General features: G+C 44.5%; 2 protein-coding genes across 8 annotated transcripts; both read right to left on the bottom strand.

The window, feature by feature from the left end:
- Positions 1 to 60: 60 nt before the first annotated feature.
- LOC141726785 (KICSTOR complex protein kaptin-like) lies at positions 61 to 10,401 on the bottom strand. The gene is given in 8 exon segments (XM_074531852.1): positions 61 to 90; positions 92 to 120; positions 1,470 to 1,554; positions 2,857 to 2,877; positions 2,879 to 2,940; positions 5,269 to 5,392; positions 6,702 to 6,833; positions 6,884 to 10,401. Coding segments are annotated over 7 exon segments (447 nt in total). The 5' UTR covers positions 6,798 to 6,833; positions 6,884 to 10,401.
- A 286-nt stretch (positions 10,402 to 10,687) lies between these two features.
- On the bottom strand, positions 10,688 to 27,739 carry LOC141726783 (alpha-soluble NSF attachment protein-like). Of its 7 annotated transcripts, none has more exons than XM_074531849.1 (12): positions 27,565 to 27,739; positions 26,967 to 27,046; positions 26,446 to 26,562; positions 24,657 to 24,703; positions 22,704 to 22,781; positions 19,767 to 19,822; positions 15,774 to 15,858; positions 14,304 to 14,408; positions 14,160 to 14,202; positions 12,924 to 12,992; positions 11,856 to 11,903; positions 10,688 to 10,891 (listed from the first exon to the last, which is right to left on the bottom strand). In XM_074531849.1, exons 1-12 carry the CDS (start codon positions 27,666 to 27,668, stop codon positions 10,878 to 10,880), a joined length of 846 nt encoding a protein of 281 aa, XP_074387950.1. In that variant the 5' UTR covers positions 27,669 to 27,739; the 3' UTR covers positions 10,688 to 10,877. The 7 variants fall into 7 exon arrangements, with proteins under 7 accessions (XP_074387950.1, XP_074387949.1, XP_074387948.1 ...); XM_074531848.1 differs by having other exon boundaries at positions 11,856 to 11,906; positions 27,565 to 27,737; XM_074531847.1 differs by lacking the exon at positions 14,160 to 14,202 and having other exon boundaries at positions 27,565 to 27,737.
- Positions 27,740 to 27,904: the final 165 nt, after the last annotated feature.

Here is a 27,904-nt window from a genome sequence, read left to right as displayed (position 1 = left end):
TTTTAATTTTTAGGATTTTTTTTTGGGTTTTTTGGGGGGTTTTTTGGGGGTTTTGGGCACTCACTGGGCGTGGCACAGCTGGAAGGGGGTTGAAGCGAAGCTCCAGGTTCAGGCAGCTCTCTGGGGAGGGGGATTCAGGGGTCCCGAACTCATTTTGGGGTTCCAAATCCCAGTTTGGGGGTCCCAAATCCCATTTTGGGGGTCCCAAACCCATTTTGGGGTCCTAAATCCCATTTTGGGGGTCCCAAACCCATTTTGGGGGTCCCAAACCCCATTTTTGGGGTCCTAAATCCCATTTTGGGGGTCCCAAACCCATTTTGGGGTCCTAAATCCCATTTTGGGGGTCCCAAATCCCATTTTTGGGGTTCCAAATCCCATTTTGGGGGTCCCGAACCCCTTTTTGGGGTCCTAAATCCCATTTTGGGGGTCCCAAATTCCAGTTTTGGGGTCCCAACCCATTTCTAGGGGTCCCAAATCCCATTTCTAGGGGTCCCAAACCCCTTTTTGGAGGTCCCAAATCCCATTTTGGGGTCCCAAATCCCATTTCTGGGGGTCCCAAATCCCTTTTGGGGGTCCTAAATCCCATTTTGGGGGTCCTAAATCCCATTTTTGGGGTGCCAAATCCCATTTTGGGGTCCCAAATCCCATTTCGGGGGTCCCTATATCCCATTTTGGGGTCCCAAACCCATTTTGGGGGTCCTAAATCCCAGTTTGGGGTCCCAAACACATTTTGGGGTCCCAAACCCATTTTGGGGGTCCCAAACTCATTTTGGGGTCCCAAATTCCAGTTTTGGGGTCCTAAATCCCAGTTTGGGGGTCCCAAACCCCATTTCGGGGGTCCTAAATCCCATTTTGGGGGGTCCAAACCCCATTTTGGGGTCCCCATCCCCATTTTTGGGGTTCCCAATCTCATTGTTGAGTTCCCAAACCCCAGTTTTGGGTTCCCAGCCCCATTTTGGGGATCCCTGATCCCATTTTTGGGGTCCCCTCCCCGTTTTTGGGGTCCCTGATTCCGTTTTTGGGCGTCCCAAACCCATTTTTTGGGTCCCCTCCCCATTTTTGGGCTCCCTGATTCCATTTTTGGGTTCCCAATCCCGTTTTTGGGGTCCCCTCCCCATTTTTGGGGTCCTGATTCCATTTTTTGGGGTCCCCTCCCCCATTTTTGGGCTCCCTGATTCCATTTTTGGGTTCCCAATCCCGTTTTTGGGGTCCCCTCCCCATTTTTGGGCTCCCTAATCCCATTTTTGGGGTCCCCAACCCTTTTTTTGGGGCCCCCCTCCCCATTTACAGGGTCCCCGGTTCCATTTTTGGGGGTCCCAAACCCATTTTTGGGCTCCCTGATTCCGTTTTTTGGGGGTCCCAAACCCATTTTTGGGGTCCCCTCCCCGTTTTTTGGGGTCCCCGATTCCATTTTTGGGGGTCCCAACCCCATTTTTTGGGGTCCCCTCCCCGATTTTGGGGTCTCTCACGGGCCACGGAGTCGAGGTCGAACTCGCAGCCCGGCTCGTAATCGCAGTAAATGTTGAGGAAGGGGCTCGGTTTGTCCCCCGAGTCCTGGGGGACCCCAAAACCCCCTCAGACACCCCAAAAACCAAACCCAGACACCCCAAAATCACCTCAGACACCCCCAAAATTACCTGAGACCCCCAAAAATCACCTGAGACCCCCAAAAAATCACCTCAGACACCCCAAAATCCCCTCAGATACCCCAAAACCAAACCCAGAATCCCCAAAACCCCCTCAGACAACACCCCAAAAACCAAACCCAGAACCCTCAAATCCCATCTGAGACCCCCCAAATCACCTCAGACACCCCAAAAACCAAACCCAGAATCCCCCAAAACCACCTGAACCCCCCCAAAATGGCCCAAGACCCCCCAAAACCCCCTCAGACACCCCCAAAATGACCTCAGACACCCCAAAAACCAAACCCAGAATCCCCAAAATCCCCTCAGACACCCCAAAATCCCCTCAGATACCCCCCAAATCACCTCAGATACCCCCAAATCACCTGAGACACCCCCAAAATGACCTCAGACACCCAAAACCAAACCCAGAACCCTCAAATCCCATCTGAGACCCCAAAAATCACCTGAGACACCCCAAAACCAAACCCAGAATCCCCAAAAACCAAACCCAGAATCCCCAAAATCCCCTCAGACACCCCAAAAATTACCTGAGACCCCCAAAAACCATCCCAGAATCTCCAAAAATGACCGAAGATCCCCCAAAAAAGGGCATCAGACCCCCCAAAGTTCCACCTGAGACCCCCAAATCCCCTCCCAGAGCCCTCAAATGCTCAAGACCCCCCCCCCAAAAAAACCCCCCAGGACCCCCCCAAATCCCCCTCAAATCCCTTCCAGCCCCCCCAAATCCCCCCAAAACTGCCCCCAAATCCCCCTGACCCCTCTGAGACCCCCCAGGACCCCCCAAATCGCCCCCAGGACCCCCCCCAAGGACCCCCCAAATCCCCCCAGGACCCCCCAAATCCCCCCCCAGGACCCCCCCAAATCCCCCCCCAAATCCCCCCCAGGACCCCCCAAATCCCCCCCAGGACTCCCCAAATCCCCCCCAGGACCCCCCAGATCCCCCCCAGGACCCCCCAGGACCCCCCCAAATCCCCCCCAGGACCCCCCAAATCCCCTCTGAGACCCCCCAGGACCCCCAAAATCCCCCCTGAATCCCCCCAGGACCCCCCAAATCCCCCCCAGGACCCCCCAAATCCCCCCCAAATCCCCTCAGGACCCCCCAAATCTCCCCCCCAGGACCCCCCCAAATCCCCCCCAGGACCCCCCCAAATCCCCTCAGGACCCCCCAAATCCCCCCAGCCAGGACCCCCCAAATCCCCTCCCCCACCTTGATGAAGGTGATCCCCACCCACGAGGCCGCGCTGGGGGGGGGATTTGGGGAAGGAATCGATGGAAACGATCTCTGCGTCCACTGGGGGGGGCAGGGGAGAAAATCCATGGGAACCCAAAAACATCACCCAAAAATACTCAAAATAGCCCCCAAAACACCCAAAATAGCCCCCCAAAATATCCCCCAAAAATACCCAAAATAGCCCCAAAAAAACACCCAAAACATCCCCAAAAAAACACCCAAAATATCCCCCCAAAATATCCCCAAAAATACCCAAAACATCCCCAAAAACATCCCCCAAAAATACCCAAAATAGCCCCAAAAAAATACCCAATAACATCCCCCAAAAATACCCAAAACATCCCCCAAAAACACCCAAAATATCCCCAAAAAACACCCAAAATATCCCCAAAAAACACCCAATAACATCCCCCAAAAATACCCAAAAACATCCCCCAAAAAATACCCAAAATATCCCCCAAAAACACCCAAAATATCCCCAAAAATATCCCCCAAAAACACCCAAAATATCCCCAAAAATATCCCCCAAAACCACCCAAAATATCCCCCAAAAACACCCAATAACATCCCCCCAAAATACCCAAAAACACATCCCCCAAAAAAATACCCAAAATATCCCCCAAAAACACCCAAAAACATCCCCCCAAAATACCCAAAATATCCCCCAAAAACACCCAATAACATCCCCCAAAAACACCCAAAATATCCCCAAAAAACACCCAATAACATCCCCCAAAAATACCCAAAACATCCCCAAAAATACCCAAAAAATCCCCCAAAAACACCCAAAATAGCCCCAAAAACCTCCTAAATATCCCCCAAAAATATCCCCCCAAAACACCCAAAATATCCCCAAAAATATCCCCCAAAAACACCCAAAATATCCCCCAAAAACACCCAATAACATCCCCCCAAAATACCAAAAATATCCCCCAAAACCACCCAAAATATCCCCCAAAAATACCCAAAATAGCCCCAAAAACACCCAAAATATCCCAAAAAAACCTCAAAAATATCCCCCAAAAAACCTCCAAAATCCCCCAAAAACCTCCAAAATACCCCAAAAAATCTCCCAAAATATCCCCTAAAATATCCCCCTCAAAAATCCCAAAAAAATCCCCCACAAAACCCCAAATATTTCACCAAAATTCCCCCCAAAAATCCTAAAAAATTCTAAAACAAATCCCAAATATCCCGAAAAAGAAATTTAAAAATCCCTCAAAAATCCCAAAAAATCCCACAAAAATTCAAAACACGTCCCTAAAAGTACTAAAAAATAATCCCAAAAAATCTCAAAAAATGCTTTAAAAATCCCCAAATAACCCCCCAAAAAAATCCCCAAAAAGTCACCCAAAAATCACAAAATATCCCAAAAATTGCCCTCCAAATCCCAAATATTCCCCTAAAAATCCGCAAAAAATCCCCTAAAAAGTCCCCCCAAAAACCCTCTAAAAATAAAAAAATCCTAAAAAATCTCCTAAAAATTTCCCCAAAATCCTAAAATTGCCCCCCAAAAATTAAAAAAAAATTCAAAAACAAACCTCAAAAAAATTTAAAAAAACCCAAAAAATTCTCAAAAATTCCCCCAAAAATCCCCCAAATCCCCAGGACCTCCTCAAACCGCCGAGCCCCTTTATCAGCCCGTTATCAGCCCGTTATCAGCCCATTATTAGGCTGTTATTAGCCCATTATTAGCCCATTATTAGGCTGTTATTAGCCCGTTATTATCCCGTTATTAGCCCATTATTATCCCGTTATTAGCCCGTTATTATCCCGTTATTAGCCCGTTATTAGGCTGTTATTAGCCCGTTATTAGCCCGTTATTATCCCGTTATCATCCCGCTATTAGCCCGCTATTATCCCGTTATTAGCTCGTTATTATCCCGTTATTAGCCCGTTATCAGCCCGTTATTATCCTGTTATTATCCCGTTATTATCCCGTTATTAGCCCGCTATTCGCCCGCTATTATCCCGTTATTAGCTCGTTATTATCCCGTTATTAGCCCGTTATCAGCCCGTTATTAGCCTGCTATTATCCCGTTATTATCCCATTATTAGCCCGTTATTACCCCGTCATTAGCCCGTTATTAGCCGTCATTAATTACCGGGGATGTAGGTGAACTATTACCCCGTTATTACCCCATTATTAGCCCGTTATTAGCCCTCATTAGCCCGTTATTAATCAATTACCGGGGATGCAGGTGAACTATTACCCCGTTATTACCCCGTTATTACCCCATTATTAGCCACTATTAGCCCGTTATTAGCCCTCATTAGCCCGTCATTAATTACCGGGGATGTAGGTGAACTATCACCCCGTTATCAGCCCGTTATCAGCCCGTTATTACCCCGTTATTAGCCCATTATTAGCCGTTATTAATCAATTACCGGGGATGTAGGTGAACTGCAGCTCCCGGGCCAGGGGCCGCAGGCGGGGCCGCAGCTGCCGGTACCGGAACAGCAGCACCTTCCCCTTGAGAGCGGCCGCCAGGAGGGCACCGGGACCGGGGCACTGAACCGGGCCGGGACCGGGACCGGAACCGGAAACGTGACCCGGGTCAGCACCGGCACCGGAACCGGAACCAGGGTCAGAACCGGGACCGGGGCACTGAACCGGGCCGGGACCGGAACCGGAACCGGAAACGTGACCCGGGTCAGCACCGGGACCGGGGACACTGAACCGGGTCAGAACCGGGACCGGAACCGGAAACGTGAACCGGGTCAGAACCGGGACCGGGACACTGAACCGGGTCAGAACCGGGACCGGAACCGGAACCGGAAACGTGACCGGAAACGTGACCCGGGTCAGCACCGGCACCGGAACCATGAACCGGCTCAGAACCGGGACCGGGACCGGAACCGGAAACGTGACCCGGGTCAGCACCGGCACCGGGACACTGAACCGGACCGGGACCGGAACCGGAACCAGAACCAGGGTCAGCACCGGGACCGGAACACTGAACCGGACTGGGACCGGAACCGGAAACGTGACCCGGGTCAGCACCGGCACCGGAACCGGAACCAGGGTCAGAACCGGGACCGGGACACTGAACCGGACCGGGACCGGAACCGGAAACGTGACCCGGGTCAGCACCGGCACCGGAACCGGGAACCGGACCGGGAACCGGCAGTGGCTCAGAACCGGAACCATGACCCGGGTCAGCACCGGGACAGGGACATTGAACCGGGTCAGGAACGGAACCGGGACAGGAACCGGGGCATTGAACGGGGGCAGGGTCAGAAACCTTCCCCTGGAGCGCCGCGGCCAGGAGGGCACCGGGACCGGGAACCGAACCGGGAACCGGGAATGGCTCAGAACCGGGACATTGAACCGGGTCAGAACCGGGACCTGAACCAGAACCGGGACATTGAACCGGGACCGGAACGGAACCAGAAGCGGGACCATGAATTGAGTCAGGATCAGAACCAGAACCAGGACCGGGACCAGGACCGGGACCTGCCAGGAAAGCACCGGGACCGGGACCGGGAACAGGCCCAGGGCAAGAACCGGGACCAGCACCAGGCCCAGGACCATGAACTGGGCCAGGATCAGAACCGGAACCGGGACCAGGACCGGGACCGGGACCAGGACCGGGACATTGAACTGGGTCAGAACCGGGACTGGGAGCGGGACACCGAACACGGTCAGCACCAGAACCGGGCCGGGGCCGTTGTGGCAGCGGCTCAGAAGCGGCCCCGGGAGCCCGAACCGGCTCAGAAGCGGCCCCGGGAGCCCGAACCGGGTCAGAAGCGGCCCCGGGAGCCCGGAGCGGGTCAGAGGCGGTGCCGGTACCGGTCCCGGGCCAGGCCCGGCCGGGCACGGCCCCGGGCAGCGCGGCCAGGCCGTAGACGTTGCTCTGGGAGCCGAGGCGGCTGAAACTGTCCTCGACCAACGGGCACCGGGACCAGGCCCACATCACGGCACCGGGACGGCACCGGGACGGGACCCGGACCTGCGGAGAAACAGGAGGGGAACGGGATTGAAACGGGACCGGGACCGAACCGGGCCAGGCAACCCCACCGTGACCGAACCGAGGCAGAACCGGGAACGAACCGAGCCAGAACCGGGCCAGAAACGCGAACGAACCGTGAGGGAACCGGGTCAGGCAGCGCCGCGGGCAGCCCCAGCGGCAGCGCCGCGCCGGGGCCCTGCGGGGAGCATGGCGCGCATTAATGACGTCAGCGAGCGGCGACGGGAGATTAGCGGCGTGGGCGGAGCGTGAATGAGAACTCCGCCTCCGATGGGCGTGGTTAGAGCGCAATAAAAGGTAATGGAGTGTTTACAGGGCGTGGCTTGTGCGGGGGCGTGGCCTAAAGGAGGGAAAAAAGGGATATTTGGGGTCAAAAATGGAGTTTTGAGGTAAAACGGGAAATTTTGGGAGTCAGAGGGATTTTGGCGGTTCTTGAGGGGATTTTGGGGGGAAATGAAGCAGCCCCGCCCCTGGTGTGCCCACCTAGGAAAGCCACGCCCAAAATGAGGCCACGCCCCCAGAAAAATCAGGGAACACTCCCTCAAAACCAGGCCACACCCCCAAAATCAGGGAACGCTATAAAAATTTAAGCCACGCCCCTCAAACCCAGGGAGTGCTCCCCTCAAAATGAGGCCACGCCCCCAAAACAGGGAACACCCTCAAAATGAGGCCACGCCCCCAATGTCGAGGGAACTCCCCCTTAAGCGAGGCCACGCCTCCAAAACGAAAGGAACTCCCCTCAGGAAATAGGCCACACCCCCAAAGGCAGGAAACGCCCCAACGAGGCCCCGCCCCCAAACACAGGGAATTGTCAAAACCCCAGGCCCCGCCCCCAAACGAGGCCACGCCCCCAAAGCCAAGTCCATGAATATTTAATGAGGGCCCGCAGGCGCAGGGGCGGGGCCAGGAATGTTCTGGAAGGCACCGGGGGAGGAGCAAAAATTGGGGAAATTTGGGGTTTTTTGGGGCTTTTTTTGGGGATTTTTGGGGTTTTTTTGGGGGGATTTTTTTGGGGTTTTATTGCTGTTTTTGGGGCGCACATTTGGGGTTTTTTGGGCTATTTTTGGGTTGTTTTGGGGGTGTTTTTTAGGGTTTTTTCTGTGCTTTTTGGGGTTTTTTTAGGCTGAATTTTTTGGGTTTTGGGGGTATTTTTTGCGGATTTTTGTGGATATTTTTGGGCTATTTTGGTGGAATTTTTCGGGGTATTTTTGGGTTTTGGGGTGTTTTAAAGGCAATTTTTGGGGTGATTTTAGGGTATTTTTAGCATATTTTTGGGATGTTTTTTAGGTGAATTTGGAGTTTTGGGGAGTATTTTTTACATATTTTGGGGCTATTTTACACAAATTTTTGGGGTATATTTTGGGTGAGGTTGGGGTGGTTTTGGAGCTTTTTAATCAGATTTTTGGGGTGGATTTTTGGGATTTCTGAAGGTATTTTTAGGGTATTTTAGGGGTGTTTTCAGGGGTATTTTTAGGGGTATCTTTAACAGATTTTTGGGGCAATTTTGGGGGGTATTTTAAATATAATTTTTTTTGTCTTTTTAACCTATTTTGGGGGGATTTTCAGCATTTTCTGGGGGTTTTTTGGGGGCACTTTTGGCAGATTTTAGAGATGTTTTTAGGGGTATTTGAAACTCATTTTTACCATATTTTAGGGGATATTTTAAACACATTATTACATATTTTAGGTTGGTTTTTCGGGGTATTTGAAACATATTTTTAGCATGTTTTTGGGGTGTTTATTGGGGATTTTTGGGGGGTATTTTTAACATATTTTGGGGTTTTCTGGGGGGCATTTAAACATATAATTAAGATATTTTTGGGGTGTTTATTGAGGATTTTGAGGGGGTATTTTTATCATATTTTGGGGGTTTCTGGGGGGGAATTTAACCATATTATTAGGATATTTTTGGGGTGTTTTTTGGGGATTTTTAAGGGATATTTTTAACATATTTTGGGGTTTTCTGGGGGGAATTTAAACATGTTATTAAGATATTTTTGGGGTGTTTATTGAGGATTTTTGGGGTTTTCTGGGGGGTATTTAAACATATTATTAAGATTTTTTTAGGGTGTTTTTGGGGGTATTTGAAACATATTTTTAGCATGTTTTTGGGGTGTTTATTGGGGATTTTTGAGGGTTATTTTTAACATATTTTGGGGTTTTCTGGGGGGAATTTAAACATATTATTAAGATATTTTTGGGGTGTTTGTTGGGGATTTTTGGGGGGTATTTTTGACATATTTTGGGGTTTTCTGGGGGGTATTCAGACATGTTCTCAGGATATTTTTGGGGTGTTTATTGAGGATTTTTGGGGGGTATTTTTAACATATTTTGGGGCTTTCTGGGGGGTATTTAAACATGTTATTAGGATATTTTTGGGGTGTTTTTGGGGTGTTTATTGGGGATTTTTGGGGGGTATTTTTGACATATTTTGGGGTTTTCTGGGGGGAATTTAAACATGTTATTAGGATATTTTTGGGGGTATTTGAAACGTTTTTAGCATGTTTTTGGGGTGTTTATTAGGGATTTTTAAGGGATATTTTTAACATATTTTGGGGTTTTCTGGGGGGTATTTAAACATGTTATTAAGATATTTTTGGGGTGTTTATTGGGGATTTTTAAGGGATATTTTTAACATATTTTGGGGTTTTCTGGGGGTATTTAAACATGTTATTAGGATATTTTTGGGGTGTTTATTGGGGATTTTTGGGGGGTATTTTTAACATATTTTGGGGTTTTCTGGGGGGTATTTAAACATGTTCTCAGGATTTTTTTGGGGTGTTTTTGAAGGTATTTGAAACATATTTTTAGCATGTTTTTGGGGTGTTTATTGGGGATTTTTGAGGGATATTTTCAACATATTTTGGGGTTTTCTGGGGGGTATTTAAACATGTTATTAGGATATTTTTGAGGTGTTTTTGGGGCGTTTGTTGGGGATTTTTGGGGGTATTTTTGACATATTTTGGGGTTTTCTGGGGGGTATTTAAACATGTTCTCAGGATATTTTTGGGGTGTTTTTGGGGTGTTTATTGAGGATTTTTGGGGTTTTCTGGGGGGTATTTAAACATATTATTAAGATTTTTTTGGGGTGTTTTTGGGGGTATTTGAAACATATTTTTAGCATGTTTTTGGGGTGTTTATTGGGGATTTTTGGGGTATATTTTTTACATATTTTGGGGTTTTCTGGGGGGTATTTAAACATATTATTAAGATATTTTTGGGGTGTTTGTTGGGGATTTTTGGGGGATATTTTTAACATATTTTGGGGTTTTCTGGGGAGTATTTAAACATATTATTAGAATATTTTTGAGGTGTTTTTGGGGTGTTTATTGGGGATTTTTAAGGGATATTTTTAACATATTTTGGGGTTTTCTGGGGGGTATTCAAACATGTTCTCAGGATATTTTTGGGGTGTTTTTGGGGTGTTTATTGAGGATTTTTGGGGTTTTCTGGGGGGTATTTAAACATGTTATTAAGATTTTTTTGGGGTGTTTATTGGGGTATTTGAAACATATTTTTAGCATTTTTTGGGGTGTTTATTGGGGATTTTTTGGGGTATATTTTTAACATATTTTGGGGGTTTTTGGGGGGAATTCAAACATGTTCTCAGGATATTTTTGGGGTATTTTTGGGGCGTTTTTGTGGTGTTTATTGGGGATTTTTGGGGTATATTTTTGACATATTTTGGGGGTTTCTGGGGGGTATTTAAACATGTTATTAGGATATTTTTTGGGTGTTTATTCAGGATTTTTGGGGTATATTTTTGACATATTTTGGGGTTTTCTGGGGGGTATTCAAGCATGTTCTCAGGATATTTTTGGGGTATATTTTTGACATATTTTGGGGTTTTCTGGGGGGTATTCAAACATGTTCCCAGGATATTTTTGGGGTATTTTTGGGGCGTTTTTGGGGCGATTTTGGGGCGTTTCGGGGCCGTCTCAGCGCAGGTCCTGCTCCTCGCCCTGGATGCTCCTCTTGATGCGCAGCAGCAGCGCCGTCAGCCACTGGTCCAGGCGCGAGATGGAGTCAAACTCCTTCACCTGAAACGGGAAATTGGGAAATTTGGGGAAATTGGGGGAATTTGGGGGAAATCGGGGGAATTTGGGGGAAATCGGGGGAATTTGGGGTAAATTTTGGAGTGATTCTGGTGTGATTTTGGGGTGAATTTTGGTGTGATTTTGGGGTGAATTTTGGGCTGATTTTGCGGTGAATTTTGGGGTGAATTTGGGGTGATTTTGGGGCGAATTTTAGGGTGATTTTGGAGTAATTTTGGGCTGATTTTGGGGTAATTTTGGGGTGGATTTTGGTGTGATTCTGGTGTGATTTTGGGGTGAATTTTGGCGTGATTTTGCGGTGAATTTTGGGGTGAATTTGGGGCAAATTTTAGGGTGAATTTGGAGTAATTTTGGGCTGATTTTGGGGTGAAATTTGGGATGAGCTTAGGGTGATTTTGGGGTAATTTTAGGGTGATTCTGGGGTGATTTTGGGGTGAATTCTGGCGTGATTTTGGGGTGAATTTTGGGCTGATTTTGCGGTGAATTTTGGGGTGAATTTGGGGTGATTTTGGGGCGAATTTTAGGGTGATTTTGGAGTAATTTTGGGCTGATTTTGGGGTGAAATTTGGGATGAGCTTAGGGTGATTTTGGGGTAATTTTGGGGTGGATTTTGGGGTGATTCTGGGGTGATTTTGGGGGGAATTTTGGAATGAGTTTAGGGTGATTTTGGGGTGAATTTGGGGTAATTTTGGGCTGATTTTGCAGTGAATTTTGGGCTGATTTTGGGGTGAATTTGGGACGAATTTTGGGGTGATTCAGGGGCGAATTTGGGACGAATTTTGGGGTGATTTTAGGGTGGATTTTGGGGTGATTTTGGGGCGAATTTGGGACGAATTTTGGGGTGAATTTTGGGGTGAATTTAGGGTAAAATTTGGGGTGATTTTGGGGATAATTTTGGGGTGATTCTGGGGTGATTTAGGGGTGATTTTGGGGCGATTTCCCCACGTACGGCGTCGGTGAAGGCGTCCACGTTCTGCTCCTCGTGAGCCTCCAGCAGCTTCTGGGGAGGAAGGAGGCGAGGATGAGGATGAGGATGAAGGTGAGGATGAGGATGAGGATGGGGATGAGGATGAGGAGGGGATGAGGATGAGGATGAGGAAGGTGAGGATGAGGAGGGGGATGAGGATGAGGATGGGGAGGATGAAGGTGAGGATGAGGAGGGGGATGAAGGTGAGGATGAAGATGATGAGGGGGATGAGGATGAGGAGGGGGATGAAGGTGAGGAGGAGGATGAGGAGAGGATGAGGAGGATGAAGGTGAGGATGAGGATGAGGAGGATGAAGGTGAGGATGAGGATGAGGGTGAGGATGAGGAGGATGAAGGTGAGGATGAAGATGATGAGGGGGATGAGGATGAGGAGGATGAAGGTGAGGATGAAGATGATGAGGGGGATGAGGATGAGGGTGATGAGGGTGAGGGTGAGGATGAGGAGGATGAAGGTGAGGATGAGGAGGATGAAGGTGAGGATGAAGATGATGAGGGGGATGAGGATGAGGAGGATGAAGGTGAGGATGAGGATGAGGAGGGTGAGGATGAGGGTGAGGATGAGGATGAGGATGAGGATGAGGAGGATGAAGGTGAGGATGAGGAGGATGAAGGTGAGGATGAGGGTGAGGATGAGGATGGGGAGGATGAAGGTGAGGATGAGGGGGATGAGGATGGGGAGGATGAAGGTGAGGATGAGGATGAGGAGGATGAGGATGGGGAGGATGAAGGTGAGGATGAGGATGAAGGTGAGGATGAGGATGAAGGTGAGGGTGAGGAGGGGGATGAGGGTGAGGATGAGGGTGAGGATGAGGAGGGGGATGAAGGTGAGGATGAAGATGATGAGGGGGATGAGGATGAGGAGGGGGATGAGGATGAGGATGAGGGGGATGAAGGTGAGGATGAGGAGGATGAAGGTGAGGATGAGGAGGGGGATGAGGAGGATGAAGGTGAGGATGAAGATGAAGATGAGGATGAGGAGGGGGATGAGGATGATGAGGATGAGGAGGATGAGGAGGGGAGGAAGGCCGACCTTGAGGAGTTTGCACTCGCGGCAGTCGGAGAAGGCCGGGAACATCTCCTCGTATCGCTGCACCGCCAGCTGGGGTAATTAACGCTCGTTAACCGCTAATTAACACCCTAATTAGCGCTAATTAATCACCTTGGCATTGAGCGTGTCCACGCAGAAGTGGCACAGGGCAGCCCTGAAGAAATGCTCTCAAATTAACCCCAAAATCCCAATTTTAACCCCAAATTTAACCCCAATTACCCCAAATTAAATCCTAATTAACTTCTAATTAATCCTAATTATTGCTAATTAATTACCTTGGCATTGAGCCTGTCCACGCAGAAGTGGCACAGGGCAGCCCTGAAGAAATGCTCTCAAATTAACCCCAAAACCCCAATTTTAACCCCAATTACCCCAAATTAAACCCTCATTAACTCCTAATTAATCTCTAATTAATTAATTAATTACCTTAGCATTGAGCATGACCACGCAGAAGTGGCACAGGGCAGCCCTGAAGAAATGCTCCATTTCCATGACCCCAAAAATCCCAATTTTAACCCCAAATTTAACCCCAATTACCCCAAATCAACCCCTCATTAGCACTAATTAATGAATTACCTTGGCGTTGAGCATGTCCACGCAGAAGTGGCACAGGGCGGCCCTGAAGAAATGCTCCAGTCCCAATCCCAAATTAACCCCAAAATCCCAAATTTAACCCCAAGTTAAATCCTCATTAACTCCTAATCAATCTCTAATTAATTAATTAACTAATTACCTTAGCGTTGAGCATGTCCACGCAGAAGTGGCACAGGGCAGCCCTGAAGAAATGCTCCAGTCCCAATTCCAAATTAACCCCAAAATGCCAAATTAACCCCAAATTAAATCCTCATTAACTCCTAATTAATCTCTAATTAATTAATTAATTAATTAATTACCTTGGCGTTGAGCATGTCCACGCAGAAGTGGCACAGGGCAGCCCTGAAGAAATGCTCCAGTCCCAATCCCAAATTAACCCCAAAATCCCAAATTTAACCCCAAAATCCCAATTTTAACCCCAAATTAAATCCTCATTAAATCCTAATTAATGCTAATTAATTACCTTAGCGTTGAGCGTGTCCACGCAGAAGTGGCACAGGGCAGCCCTGAAGAAATGCTCCAGTCCCAATCCCAAATTAACCCCAAAATCCCAAATTTAACCCCAAATTAAATCCTCATTCACTCCTAATTAATCTCTAATTAATTAATTAATTAATGAATTACCTTGGCGTTGAGCATGTCCACGCAGAAGTGGCACAGGGCGGCCCTGAAGAAATGCTCCAGTCCCAATCCCAAATTAACCCCAAAATCCCAAATTTAACCCCAAATTAAATCCTAATTAAATCCTAATTAATGCTAATTAATTACCTTAGCGTTGAGCATGTCCACGCAGAAGTGGCACAGGGCAGCCCTGAAGAAATGCTCCTTGGCGCTGTATTTGAGTAGGGGGCTGTCCATGGCCACCGAGCCCACCTGGAGCGTTCCAGAACATTCCAGAACATTCAAAAACAAAAAACAAAAAAAAAAAAAAAAAAAAAAACAAAACAAAAAAAAAAAAAAAAAAAATTGAGAAAATTCCAGAAAAAAACAACCAAAAAAAAAAAAAAAAAAAAAAAAAAACAAAAAAAAAAAAAAAACCGAAAAAAAAGAGAGAAAATTCCAGAAAAAAAACAAAACAAAACAAAACAAAACCAAAAAAAAAAAAACCAAAAAAAAACCAAAAAAAAAACAACCAAAAAACAAAAACAAAAACAAAAACAAAAAAAAAACCCACAAAAAAATTTGAGAAAATTCCAGAAAAAAAAAAAACGAAAAACAAAAAAAAACCCAAAAAATAAGAGACAAAATTCCAGAACAAAACAAAAAAAAACCCAAAAAAAAAAAATTGGAGAAAATTCCAGAAAAAAAAAATCCAGAGAATTCCAGAAATTTTTCAGGAAAATTTGGGAATTCCAAAAGGGGACTGGAGGGAGGGGGGGAGGAAATGAGAGAAGGGGAAAAGGGAGGAGGAAAAGAGCAAAAAAAACAAAAAAAAAGAGAGAAAAAAGGCAACAAAATGAGGGAAAAAAAGCAAGAAAACGAGGAAAAAAGGAGGGAAATAAGGAAAAACCCAGGAAAATCAGAGAAAAAAGCAGAAAACCAGGAAAAAAGCAAGAAAATCAGGAAAAAAAATCAGGAAAATGACAAAAAAAGCAGAAAAATGAGGAAAAAACAAAAAAAAATTAGAGAAAAACCAAGCAAATTAGAAAAAATTGAGAATTCGGGGGGGAAAGCAGGAAAATGAGAAATAAAAGCAGAAAAATGAGGAATAAAACCAGGAAAATCAGGAAAATGAGAGAGAAACCAAGAAAATGAGAAAAAATGGAGAATTGAGGGGGAAAGCAGGAAAATGAGAAATAAAAGCAGAAAAACGAGGATAAAACCAGGAAAATGACAAAAAAAGAGACAAGAAAATGAAAGAAAAACCCGGAAAAATGAGGGAAAAAGAGGAAAATAAGGAAAGAATGAGGGGGAGAGCAGGAAAGTGAGAAATAAAAGCAGAAAAACGAGGAAAAAAACAGGAAAATCAGGAAAAAGAACAGAAAAATTAGAGAAAAACAAAAAAAAAGCAAAAAAATGAAGAATTGAGAAGGAAAGCAGGAAAATGAGAAATAAAAGCAGAAAAATGAGGAAAAAAGCAGGAAAATGACAAAAAAAGAGACAAGAAAATGAAAGAAAAACCCAGAAAAATGAGGGAAAAAAGAGGAAAATAAGGAAAGACTGAGGGGGAAAGCAGGGAATGAGGAAGAGGAAGGAGGAGGAGGAGGAGGAGGAGGATGAGGAGGACGAAGGCCCCACCTGCTCGTAGATGTCGATGGCGCGCGGGAACTGCTCGAGCTGCGCCGCGTAGGCCGCCACCTTCAGCAGGCACTTGTTGGCTGAGCTGGGGAGAAATCCCAAAAAAACCCAAATCCCAAAAATTCCACCCAAAAAATTCCAAATCCCCAAAAAAATCCCATCCAAAAAACCCCAAATCCCAAAAGAATCCCATTCAAAAAACACCAAATCCCACCCAAAATCCCAAATCCCAGCCACCTTCAGCAGGCACTTGTTGGCTGAGCTGGGGAGAAATCCCAAAAAAACCCAAATCCCAAAAATCCCACCCAGAAAATTCCAAATTCCCAAAAAAATCCGATCAAAAAACCCCAAATCCCAAAAAAATCCGATCAAAAAACCCCAATTCGCATCAAAATCCCACCCAAAATCCCAAATCCCAAAAATCCCAAATCCCAAAAATCCCATCAAAAAAACCCAAATCCCAAAAAAATCCCATCCAAAAATCCCAAATCCCAAAAAAATCCCATCCAAAATCCCAATTCCCATCAAAATCCCATCAAAATCCCACCCAAAATCCCAAATCCCAGCTGCCTTCAGCAGGCACTTGTTGGCTGAGCTGGGGAGAAATCCCAAAAAAACCCAAAATCCCAAAAATCCCACCCAAAAAATTCCAGATTCCAAAAAAACTCCGATCAAAAAATCCCAAATCCCAAAAAAATCCCATTAAAATCCCACCCAAAATCCCAAATCCCAAAAATCCCAGCAAAAATCCCATCAAAAAACCCCAAATCCCCAAAAAAAATCCCACCCAAAAAACCCCAATTCCCATCAAAATCCCAAATCCCAAAAATCCCAGCAAAAATCCCATCAAAAAATCCCAATTCCCATCAAAATCCCATCAAAATCCCAAATCCCAGCCACCTTCAGCAGGCACTTGTTGGCTGAGCTGGGGAGAAATCCCAAAAAAACCCAAAATCCCAAAAATCCCACCCAAAAAATTCCAAATCCCCAAAAAAATCCCATCCAAAAAACCCCAAATCCCCAAAAAAATCCCACTCAAAAACCCAAATCCCATCAAAATCCCATCCAAATTCCAAATCCCAGCCCCCTTCAGCAGGCACTTGTTGGCTGAGCTGGGGAGAATTCCCAAAAAACCCAAAATCCCAAAAATTCCACCCAGAAAATTCCAAATTCCAAAAAAAATCCCATCCAAAAAACCCCAAATCCCAAAAAAATCCCATCCAAAAAACCCCAATTCCCATCAAAATCCCACCCAAAATCCCAAATCCCAGCCACCTTCAGCAGGCACTTGTTGGCTGAGCTGGGGAGAAATCCCAAAAACACCAAAATCCCAAAAATTCCACCCAAAAAATTCCAAATTCCCAAAAAAATCCGATCAAAAAAACCCCAAATCCCAAAAAAATCCGATCAAAAAAACCCCAATTCCCATCAAAATCCCACCCAAAATCCCACCCAAAATCCCAAATCCCAGCCACCTTCAGCAGGCACTTGTTGGCTGAGCTGGGGAGAAATCCCAAAAAAAACCCAAAATCCCAAAAATTCCACCCAGAAAATTCCAAATTCCCAAAAAAAATCCAATTAAAAAACCCCAAATCCCCCAAAAAATCCCATCCAAAAAACCCCAAATCCCAAAAAACTCCCATCCAAAAAACCCCAAATCCCATCAAAATCCCATCAAAATCCCATCCCAAATCCCAAATCCCAAAAATCCCAAATCCCAAAAATCCCAGCAAAAATCCCATCAAAAAACCCCAAATCCCAAAAAAATCCCATCAAAAAACCCCAATTCCCATCAAAATCCCACCCAAAATCCCAAATCCCATCAAAAATCCCACCCAAAATCCCAAATCCCAGCCCCCTTCAGCAGGCACTTGTTGGCTGAGCTGGGGAGAAATCCCAAAAAAAACCAAAATCCCAAAAATCCCACCCAAAAAATTCCAAATCCCAAAAAAATCCGATCAAAAAATCCCAAATCCCAAAAAAATCCCATCAAAATCCCATCAAAATCCCACCCAAAATCCCAAATCCCAGCCACCATCAGCAGGCACTTGTTGGCTGAGCTGGGGATGGGATTGGTGAGAAATCCCAAAAAAACCAAAATCCCAAAAATTCCACCCAAAAAATTCCAATTTCCCAAAAAAATCCCATTCAAAAAACCCCAAATTCCCAAAAAAATCCCATCCAAAAAGCCCCAATTCCCATCAAAATCCCATCCCAAATCCCAAAAATCTCAGCAAAAATCCCATCAAAAAAACCCCAAATCCCAAAAAAATCCGATCAAAAAACCCCAAATCCCATCAAAATCCCACCCAAAATCCCAAATCCCAGCCACCTTCAGCAGGCACTTGTTGGCTGAGCTGGGGAGAAATCCCAAAAAAACCCAAAATCCCAAAAATCCCACCCAAAAAATTCCAAATTCCCAAAAAAAAAAATCCCATCCAAAAAACCCCAAATTCCCAAAAAAATCCCATTCAAAAAACACCAAATCCCATCAAAAATCCCATCCAAAAAGCCCCAAATCCCATCAAAATCCCATCAAAATCCCACCCAAAATCCCAAATCCCATCAAAATCCCATCCAAAATCCCAAATCCCAGCCCCCTTCAGCAGGCACTTGTTGGCTGAGCTGGGGAGAAATCCCAAAAAAACCCAAATCCCAAAAATTCCACCCAGAAAATTCCAAATTCCAAAAAAAATCCCATCCAAAAAACCCCAAATCCCAAAAAAATCCCATCAAAAAACCCCAATTCCCATCAAAATCCCACCCAAAATCCCAAATCCCAGCCGCCTTCAGCAGGCACTTGTTGGCCGAGCTGGGAATGGGGATTCGGGGGAGAATTCCCAAAAAAACCCAAAATCCCACTCAAAAGAACCCAAACACCAAAAAAAAAAATCCCAGAAATTCCACCCCAAAAAACCCCAATTCCCACTGAAATCCCAAAAATCCCACCCAAAAATCCGATTCTCACTAAAATCCCAAAAATCCCACCCAAAACACCCCAATTCCCACTGAAATCCCAAAAATCCCACCCAAAACACCCAAATTCCCATCAAAATTCCGCCCCAAACCCCCAAATCCCAGCAGATCCCGACAGCTCAGGTGGGATTTGGGCTGGAATTCCTCGGGATCCATTGGAATCCCCTGGGAATCCGTTGGGATTTTGGGTTTGGACCGGTTGGGATTTGGGTCTGGGGTCTCCTGAGATCCATTGGGATTCAGATCTGGGGTCTGCTGGGATCCATTGGAATTCCTGAGGATTTGGGCAGGGATCATTGGGATCCATTGGGATCCATTGGAACTCCTCAGGATCCGTTGGGATTTGGGTCTGGGGTCTCCTGGGATCCATTGGAATTTTGGATCTGGGGTCCATTTGGAATTCCATTGGAATTGCTCAGGATCTGTTGGGATTTGGGTCTGGGGTCTCCTGAGATCCCTCGGAATTCCTGAGGATTTGGGTCGGAATCATTGGGATCCATTGGAATTCTTCAGGATCTGTTGGGATTTGGGTCTGGGGTCTCCTGGGATCCCCAGGATCTGTTGGGATCCCTTGGAATTCCTCAGGATTTGGGTCTGGGGTCTCCTGGGATCCATTGGAATTCCTCAGGATTTGGGTCAGGACCATTGGGATCCATTGGAATTGTTCAGGATCCATTGGGATTTGGGTCGGGGGTCTCCTGGGATCCATTGGAATTGTTCAGGATCCATTGGGATTTGGGTCGGGGGTCTCCTGGGATCCATTGGAATTGTTCAGGATCCATTGGGATTTGGGTCGGGGGTCTCCTGGGATCCATTGGAATTGTTCAGGATCCATTGGGATTTGGGTCGGGGGTCTCCTGGGATCCATTGGAATTGTTCAGGATCCATTGGGATTTGGGTCGGGGGTCTCCTGGGATCCATTGGAATTCCTCAGAATTCCTCAGGATTTGGGTCTGGGGTCTCCATTGGGCTCCATTGGAATTGCTCAGGATTTGGGTCTGGGGTCTCCACGGGTACCTGGTGGACTCCTCCCCTCTGTAGTAATCGGCCGCCTGCTCGTAGTGCGCCACGGCCTGGGGGGGAAAATCCCAAAATTGGGAAAAGATCCCAAAAATCCCACCCAAACCCCCCCAAATACCCGGGAAAAAACACAGAAAATTCTGGAAAATTCACCCAAAAATCGTGGGAAAAACCCGTGAGAAACTCAAAAGGATCCTGGGAAATCCTGGGGAAAATCCCAGAAAAAAAATCTGAAAAAATCCTGGAAAAAAAAAAATTGTAAAACCCTGTGAAAATCCCAAGGAAATCCTGGGAAAATCCCAGAAAAAAAATCTGAAAAAATCCTGGAAAAAAAAAAAATTGTAAAACCCTGGGAAAATCCCAAGGAAATCCTGGGAAAATCCCAGAAAAAAAATCTGAAAAAATCCTGGAAAAAAATAAAAAATTGTAAAACCCTGGGAAAATCCCAAGGAAATCCTGGGAAAATCCCGGGGAAATCCTGGGGAAAAAATGAGAAAAGAAAATCTTGGAAATATCTCAAAAAAAAAAAATCCCCAAAAAAACTCTGGGAAAATCCCCAAAAAATTCCAGGAAAAACCCTGGAGAAACCCAAAACGATCCTGGAAAAATTTGGAAATACTCAAGGAAAAAAAAATCCCTGAAAAAATACCAGGAAAATACTGGGGGGGGGGAAACCTGGAAAAATCCAGAAAAAAATCCCAGGAAAATCCCAGAAAAAAATCCTGGAAAAACCCAGGAAAAAGTCCCAAAAAATCCTGAAAAAAATTCCCAGAAAGATCCTGGAAAAGTCCTGGGAAAAAAAAAAAAAAAAAAGGAAAATCCAGGAAAAAACATGGAAAAATCCCAGAAAAATGCAGGAAAATAAAAATTGGATAAAAATGGGATTAAAATGGAGTAAAATTAGGATAAAAATGGGATGATAATGGAATAAAAATGGGATAAAATGGGGATGAAAAAGGGATTAAAATGGGGTAAAAAAAGACAAAAAATGGAATAAAAATGGGATTAAAATTGGATTTAAACAGGCTAAAAAAGGGATAAAATCGGGATGAAAAAGGGATTAAAATGGGGTAAAAAAAGACAAAAAATGGAATAAAAATGGGATTAAAATTGGATTAAAACAGGCTAAAAAAGGGATAAAATCGGGATGAAAAAGGGATTAAAATGGGGTAAAAAAAAAGACAAAAAATGGAATAAAAATGGGATTAAAATTGGATTAAAACAGGATAAAAAAAAGACAAAAAATGGAATAAAAATGGGATTAAAATTGGATTAAAACGGGGTAAAAAAAGACAAAAAATGGAATAAAAATGGGATTAAAATTGGATTAAAATGGAGTAAAAAAAAGACAAAAAATGGAATAAAAATGGGATTAAAATTGGATTAAAATGGGGTAAAAAAAGATAAAAAATGGAATAAAAATGGGATTAAAATTGGATTAAAACGGGGTAAAAAAAGACAAAAAATGGAATAAAAATGGGATTAAAATTGGATTAAAATGGAGTAAAAAAAAGGACAAAAAATGGAATAAAAATGGGATTAAAATTGGATTAAAACAGGCTAAAAAAGGGATAAAATGGGATAAAAACTTGGGCTAAAAGCTGAGCTCCAGGGGAAATTCCATCAGGGCAGGAAAAGCTCTGAAATCCCGGAATTCTCCAGCCTGCCCCCACAAAGTGAGGAAAGTTCTGGAATTCCGGCGGCTCCATCTGCTCCTGCTGGGCACAGCAAAGCCTGGAAAAAATCCCAGAAAGTTCTGGAAAAAATCCCAGAAAAACACAGGAAAAACACAGAAAACCCCCGAATTCCCAGAAAAAGAGAGAAAAAAATATCCCAGAAAATCCTGGAAAAATAATTTTAAAAATCCCCCCAAAGTCCCAAAAAATCCCAGAAATATCCCAAAATTTCCAGATATTTCCCAGGATTTTCTGGGATTTTTACTGGATTATTTTGATTATCGTAAAGTTTTTTTTTAGGATTTTTCCAAGATTTTCTGGGACTTTTACTGAGATTTTTGCAGGATTTTCTGGGATTTTTACTGGATTTTTTAGATTATCGTAGAATTTTTTTTTTAGGCTTTTCCCAGGATTTTCTGGATTTTTACTGGATTTTTTAGATTATCATAGAATTTTTTTTAGGATTTTCCCAGGATTTTCTGGGATTTTTACTGAGATTTTTACAGGATTTTTCTGAGATTTTTGCAGAATTTTCTGGGATTTTTACTGGATTTTTTAGATTATCGTAGAGTTTTTTTTTAGGCTTTTCCCAGGATTTTCTGGGATTTTTACTGAGGTTTTTGCAGGATTTTCTCGGATTTTTACTGGATTTTTTAGATTATCATAGAATTTTTTTTAGGATTTCCCTGGATTTTCTGGGATTTTTACTGAGATTTTTACAGGATTTTTCTGAGATTTTTGCAGGATTTTCTGGGATTTTTACTGGATTTTTAGATTATCGTAGAATTTTTTTTTTTAGGCTTTTTCCAGGATTTTCTGGGATTTTTACTGAGGTTTTTGCAGGATTTTCTGGGATTTTTACTGGAATTTTTGGATTATCACAGAATATTTTTTTTAGGATTTTCCCAAGATTTTCTGGGATTTTTACTGAGATTTTTGCAGGATTTTCTGGATTTTTTGGATTATCATAGAAATTTTTTTTAGGATTTTCCCAGGATTTTCTGGGATTTTTACTGAGATTTTTACAGGATTTTTACTGAGATTTTTACTGGATTTTTTGGATTATCATAGAATTTTTTTTAGGATTTTTCCAGGATTTTTGAGGGATTTTTTGTGCTGTTTTTCCGGGATTTTTCGGGGATTTTTCAGTTTTTTTGGGGGGATTTTCCGTGGATTTTCCGTTATTTTTCCGTGGTTTTTTTTGGGATTTTCATGGGATCTTTTGGGGTTTTTTTGGGATTTCTTTGGGATTTTTGACCTTCTCGATGTCCAGCAGGTCGCTCTCGTAGATCTCGGCGATGGCGATGTGGTGCTTGGCTGCGATGGTGAAACGGCCCTGGGGAAAATGGGCAAAAATGGGCAAAAATGGGAAAAAATGGGAAAATTCCATGGGAAAACAGGGATAAAAATGGGAAAATTTCATGGGAAAAATGGAATGAAAATGGGAATGTTCCATGGGAAAACAGAAATAAAAATGGGAAAGTTCCATGGGAAAAATGGGAATGAAAATGGGAATATTCCAGGGGAAAACAGGGATAAAAATGGGAAAGTTTCATGGGAAAAATGGGAATGAAAATGGGAATATTCCATGGGAAAACAGGGAATGAAAATGGGATTATTCCATGGGAAAAATGGAATGAAAATGGGAATATTCCAGGGGAAAATAGGAATAAAAATGGGAATATTTCATGGGGGAAAACGGGAATGAAAATGGGAAAATTTCATGGGAAAAATGGGAATGAAAATGGGAATGTTCCAGGGGAAAACGGGAATAAAAATGGGAAAATTTTATGGGAAAAATGGGAATGAAAATGGGAATATTCCAGGGGAAAACAGGAATAAAAATGGGAATATTTCATGGGGGAAAACAGGAATGAAAATGGGAAAACTTCATGGGAAAAATGGGAATGAAAATGGGAATATTCCAGGGGAAAACAGGAATAAAAATGGGAAAACTTCATGGGAAAAATGGGAATGAAAATGGGAATATTTCATGGGGGAAAACAGGAATAAAAATGGGAAAATTTCATGGAAAAACGGGAATGAAAATGGGAATATTCCATGGGAAAACGGGAATAAAAATGGGAATATTCCATGGGAAAAATGGAATGAAAATGGGAATATTCCATGGGAAAACAGGGATAAAAATGGGAAAATTCCATGGGAAAAATGGGAATGAAAATAGGAATATTCCAGGGGAAAACAGGAATAAAAATGGGAAAATTCCATGGGAAAACGGGAATAAAAATGGGAATATTTCATGGGAAAAATGGGAATGAAAATGGGAATACTCCAGGGGAAAACAGGAATAAAAATGGGAATATTTCATGGGGGAAAACAGGAATGAAAATGGGAAAACTTCATGGAAAAATGGAATGAAAATGGGAATATTCCAGGGGAAAATGTGAAAAACATGGAATAAATGGGAATGAAAATGGAAGTATTTCATGGGAAAAATGGGAATATTTCATGGGAAAAAGGGAAATGAAAACAGGAATATTTCATGGGAAAAATGGGAGCAAAAATGGGAATATTTCATGGGAAATATGGAAATGAAAATGGGAATGTTCCAGGGGAAAACAGGAATGAAAATGGGAAAATTTCATGGGGAAAATGGGAAAGAAAATGGGAATATTCCATGGGAAAACAGGAATAAAAATGGGAATATTTCATGGGGGAAAATGGGAATGAAAATGGGAATATTTCATGGAAAAATGGGAATGAAAATGGGAATATTCCAGGGGAAAACAGGAATAAAAATGGGAGTATTTCATGGGAAAAATGGGAAAAAATGGGAATATTCCAGGAGAAAATGGGAAAAAAAATTGGAAAATTTCATGGAAAAGTGGGAATGAAAATGGGAATATTTCATGGGAAAATGGGAATAAAAATGGGAATATTTCATGGGAAAAATGGATAATGAAAATAGGAATATTCCAGGGGAAAGCAGGAATAAAAATTGGAAAATTTCACGGGAAAAGTGGGAATGAAAATGGGAATATTCAGGGAAAATACATGGAATAAATGGGAAAAAATGGGAAATATTCCAGGGAAAATACATGAATAAATGGGAAAAAATGGGAATATTCAGGGGAAAATGGGAATTTCCCAGGAGAGCAGGAGGGTCCTGGGCTGGGGTGTGGGAGGGGGAACAGAAACCCCCAAATCCCAAATTTTGGGGGGAATTTTGGGAATTCCAGGGGGGTCTCACCATGTCCGTGTAGATCTCGATGGCGCGGAGCAGGCACGTGACGGCCTCTGGAGAAAAAGGGAAAAATGGGGAAAAATGGGAAAAAATGGGGGAAAATGGGGAAAAATGGGGGAAAAAATGGGGAAAAAATGGGGAAAAAAGAGAAGAAAATGGGGGAAAAGGGAAAAAAGAGGAAAAAATGGGCAAAATGGAAACGGGGCCCCAAATCCTCGTGACTGAACCACAAAAATCTTTGGGATCAGAGCCTGAAATTTCCAGCTTGGGCCCTGAAAATCTTTGGGATCAAAGCCCAAAATCTTCAGGATCTGAGCCCAAATTTCCTGGGATCAGAACTCCAAAATTCCCAGAATTAAATTCTAAAATTTCAGGATTAGAACCCCAACAAATCAGGATTGGGCATCCCTAAAATCCTCGGGATCAGACCCCAAAAACTTTGGGATCGAACCCCAAAATCTTTGGGATCAGAGCCTCAAATTTCAGGATCTGACCCAAAATCTTCAAGATCAGACCCCAAACTTTGGGATCAGAACCCCAAAATTCCCAGGATTAAAACCCTAAAAAAATTTCAGGATCAGACCCCAAAACCTTTGGGATTGAAAGCCCAAATCCTCGGGATTGGAACCCAAAATCTTTGGGATCACAGCCTGAAACTTTCCAGGATCAGACCCCAAAAAAATCAGAACTGGACCCCAAATTTCTCAGGATCAGAACCCCAAATTCCAAGATTTGAGGCCTAAAAAAATCGGGATTGGAGACCGGGAATCCTCAGGATCTGACCCCAAAAAACTGAGAATTCTTCTCATAAAATGCAGGAATGCTGCTCAAAATTTTGGAATTTTGCCCCAAAACTTTGGGAATTCTGCTCAAAAACCTGAAATTCTGCACAAAACTTTGGGTATTTTGCCCAAATATGGGAATTTTGCCCAAAAAACTTTGGGAATTCTGCCCAAAATCCTGGAATTTTGCCCAAAAACCTGGGAATTCTGCCCAAAAACCTGAAAATTCTGCACAAAACTTTGGGAATTTTGCCCAAAACTTTGGAATTTTGCCCAAATCCCGGGAATTCAGCTCCATCTGCCGGGCTCAGGGATCCCAGCTGGGAGCGGATCCCGCCCCCGAGTTCCCGGGGAAAAGTGAGAACAAAAAATGGGAAATAAAAGGGAAAAGCGAGAAAAATGGGAAAAAATAAACCCAGGCAGGAAGGGCAGAAAAACCCGGACATTTGGGAGGATTTAGGGGGATTTTTGGGGAATTTAAAGGGATTCTTGGGAATTTAGAGGGATATTTTTTTTAATTTTAGCAGAATTTTTATGGAATTTAGTGGATTGGGAGGATTTTAGAAGGATTTCAGTGGGATTTTAGGAGAATTTTAGAGGCATTTTAATAGGACTTTAATGGAATTTCAGTGGGATTCTAATGGGATTTAACAGAATTTTAATGAGATTTAACAGAATTTTAATGAGATTTAACAGATTTTAATGAGATTTCAGTGATATTTTAATGAGATTTTAGAAAAATTTTAATGGAATTTTAGTAGGATTAGACAAGATTTTAATGAGATTTTAGTGGGATTTTAATGGGTTTTTTAAAAGAATTTCAAGGGTATTTTAATGATGTTTCCGTTGGAGTTTAATAAGATTTTAGAGAGGTTTTAATGGGATTTAAGTTGATTTTATTGAGATTTTAATGGAATTTCAGTGGGATTTCAGTAGAATTCCTGCCCCACACCCCCAGAATTCCCAAAATTCCCCAGAATTCCCAAAATTCCCAAAATTCCCAAACTCCCTACCCTGTGGATCGGCCTTCTTGAAGGCGTTCCCGGCGTCCACGAAATTGGTGGCGGCGTCGTGTTTGCTCTGGAGCTGCAGCTGCAGCTGAGCCGCCCGGGAAAAGGCAGCCCCAGCTTCTGGGAAGAGAGAAATTAATTGGTAATTAATTGTTAATTAATGGGGAATTAACAGGGAAATAATGGTAATCAATATTGGAATTAATGGGGAATTCATGGGGTTGGGGTTTGCTCTGGAGCTGCAGCTGCCCGGAAAAAGGCAGCCCCAGCCTCTAGGAAAGAGAGAAATTAATTGTTAATTAATTGCTAATTAATTGTTAATTAATGGGGAATTAATATTGGGAATTAATGGGAATTAATGGGGTCAGTGATGGGGTTGGAGTTTGCTCTGGAGCTGAGCCGCTCGAGAAAAGGCAGCCCCAGCCTCTGGGAAACAGGAAAAAAATGGGAAAATACGGAATAAATATTAGGAATAAATGAATAATTAATAGGGAATGAATGGGAGTTTTCCTGCCGTGACTCACGGCTCCAGTTTTTGGCCATTTTGAACATGTTGGCAGCGCGGGTGTAGCAGTCACAGGCCTCCTCCAGCCGCGAGGAACCCCTGGAAACAGCAAAAAGATGGAATTATTCTGGGAAAAAATGGAATTATTCCAGGAAAAATGGAGGTTTTGAGGGAAAAACGGGAATTACTTTGGGAATTCTGGGGGGTGGGGAAGGAACCGGGGTGGGAAAAGGGGAATTGGGGCAATTTTGGGCTCCCCCCCACAAGAAAATCCCCAATTTCCCCTCAGGACCCCCCAGTTTCCCCTCAGGACCCCCCAATTCCCCTCATAATTTCCCCAATTCCCCTCAGGACCCCCAATTCCCCTCATAATTCCCCAGTTCCCCTCCCCCACCCCACTTTTCCCTCACAATTTCCCCAATTTCCCCCCAATTCCCCTCCCCCCCCATTCCCCTCACGACTCCCCCAGTTCCCGCCTTTCCCCCCTCTCTCATTTTCCCGCCCTTTTCCCCCCTGAGGCCTCCCCGTCTCCCCTTCCCCCCCCGTTCCCCTCAGGCCTCCCGCGGCCTCCCCGGCCCGCCGCCCGCCCCGTTCCCCCTCGCCGGTACCGGACGCACCCGAAGAGGCCCCCGAGGAAGGACTGAGCCCCCCGGACCTTCCGCTCGGCCTCGCTCAGCAACCGCTGCGCCTCCGCTTCCTTCTCCGCCGCCATGGCCGCCATGACGGCGCCGCCGCCGTCCCGCGTGACCCCCGCGCCGCGTCACGTGACGGGGAGCGCCCCCGTCAGCAGCGCGGGGCGCCCCCTGGCGGGCGGGAGGAGTGAGGGGAGCGGTGTGTGGGCGTGGTTTATGCAAATCGGGACGCGCGGCGGGGGTGGGTAGAACTCGAGGTTGGGGGCGTGGTTTGTGGTGATTGACGGCGAAGGAAATGAGCCGCGTCGCCGGCTGGGAGTTTCCC

This window comes from Zonotrichia albicollis, chromosome 39 (genome assembly GCF_047830755.1).
Source record: "Zonotrichia albicollis isolate bZonAlb1 chromosome 39, bZonAlb1.hap1, whole genome shotgun sequence".
NCBI classification, from domain to species: domain Eukaryota; kingdom Metazoa; phylum Chordata; class Aves; order Passeriformes; family Passerellidae; genus Zonotrichia; species Zonotrichia albicollis.
Note: the sequence above shows the minus strand (reverse complement) of the source record. Positions and strands in the feature narration are given on the sequence as shown.

What these genes read in the sequence shown, in the direction of transcription:
- LOC141726783 (XM_074531845.1), bottom strand. Translation starts at nt 27,668, where the DNA reads ATGGCGGCCATGGCGGCGGAGAAGGAAGCGGAGGCGCAGCGGTTGCTG. An exon ending in AATGGCCAAAAACTGGAGCC is followed by an intron (nt 26,563 to 26,966) that starts GTGAGTCACGGC and finishes CTCTCTTCCCAG; the next exon opens with AAGCTGGGGCTGCCTTTTCC. An exon ending in TGGACATGCTCAACGCTAAG is followed by an intron (nt 12,993 to 14,303) that starts GTAATTAATTAG and finishes TAATTACCCCAG; the next exon opens with CTGGCGGTGCAGCGATACGA.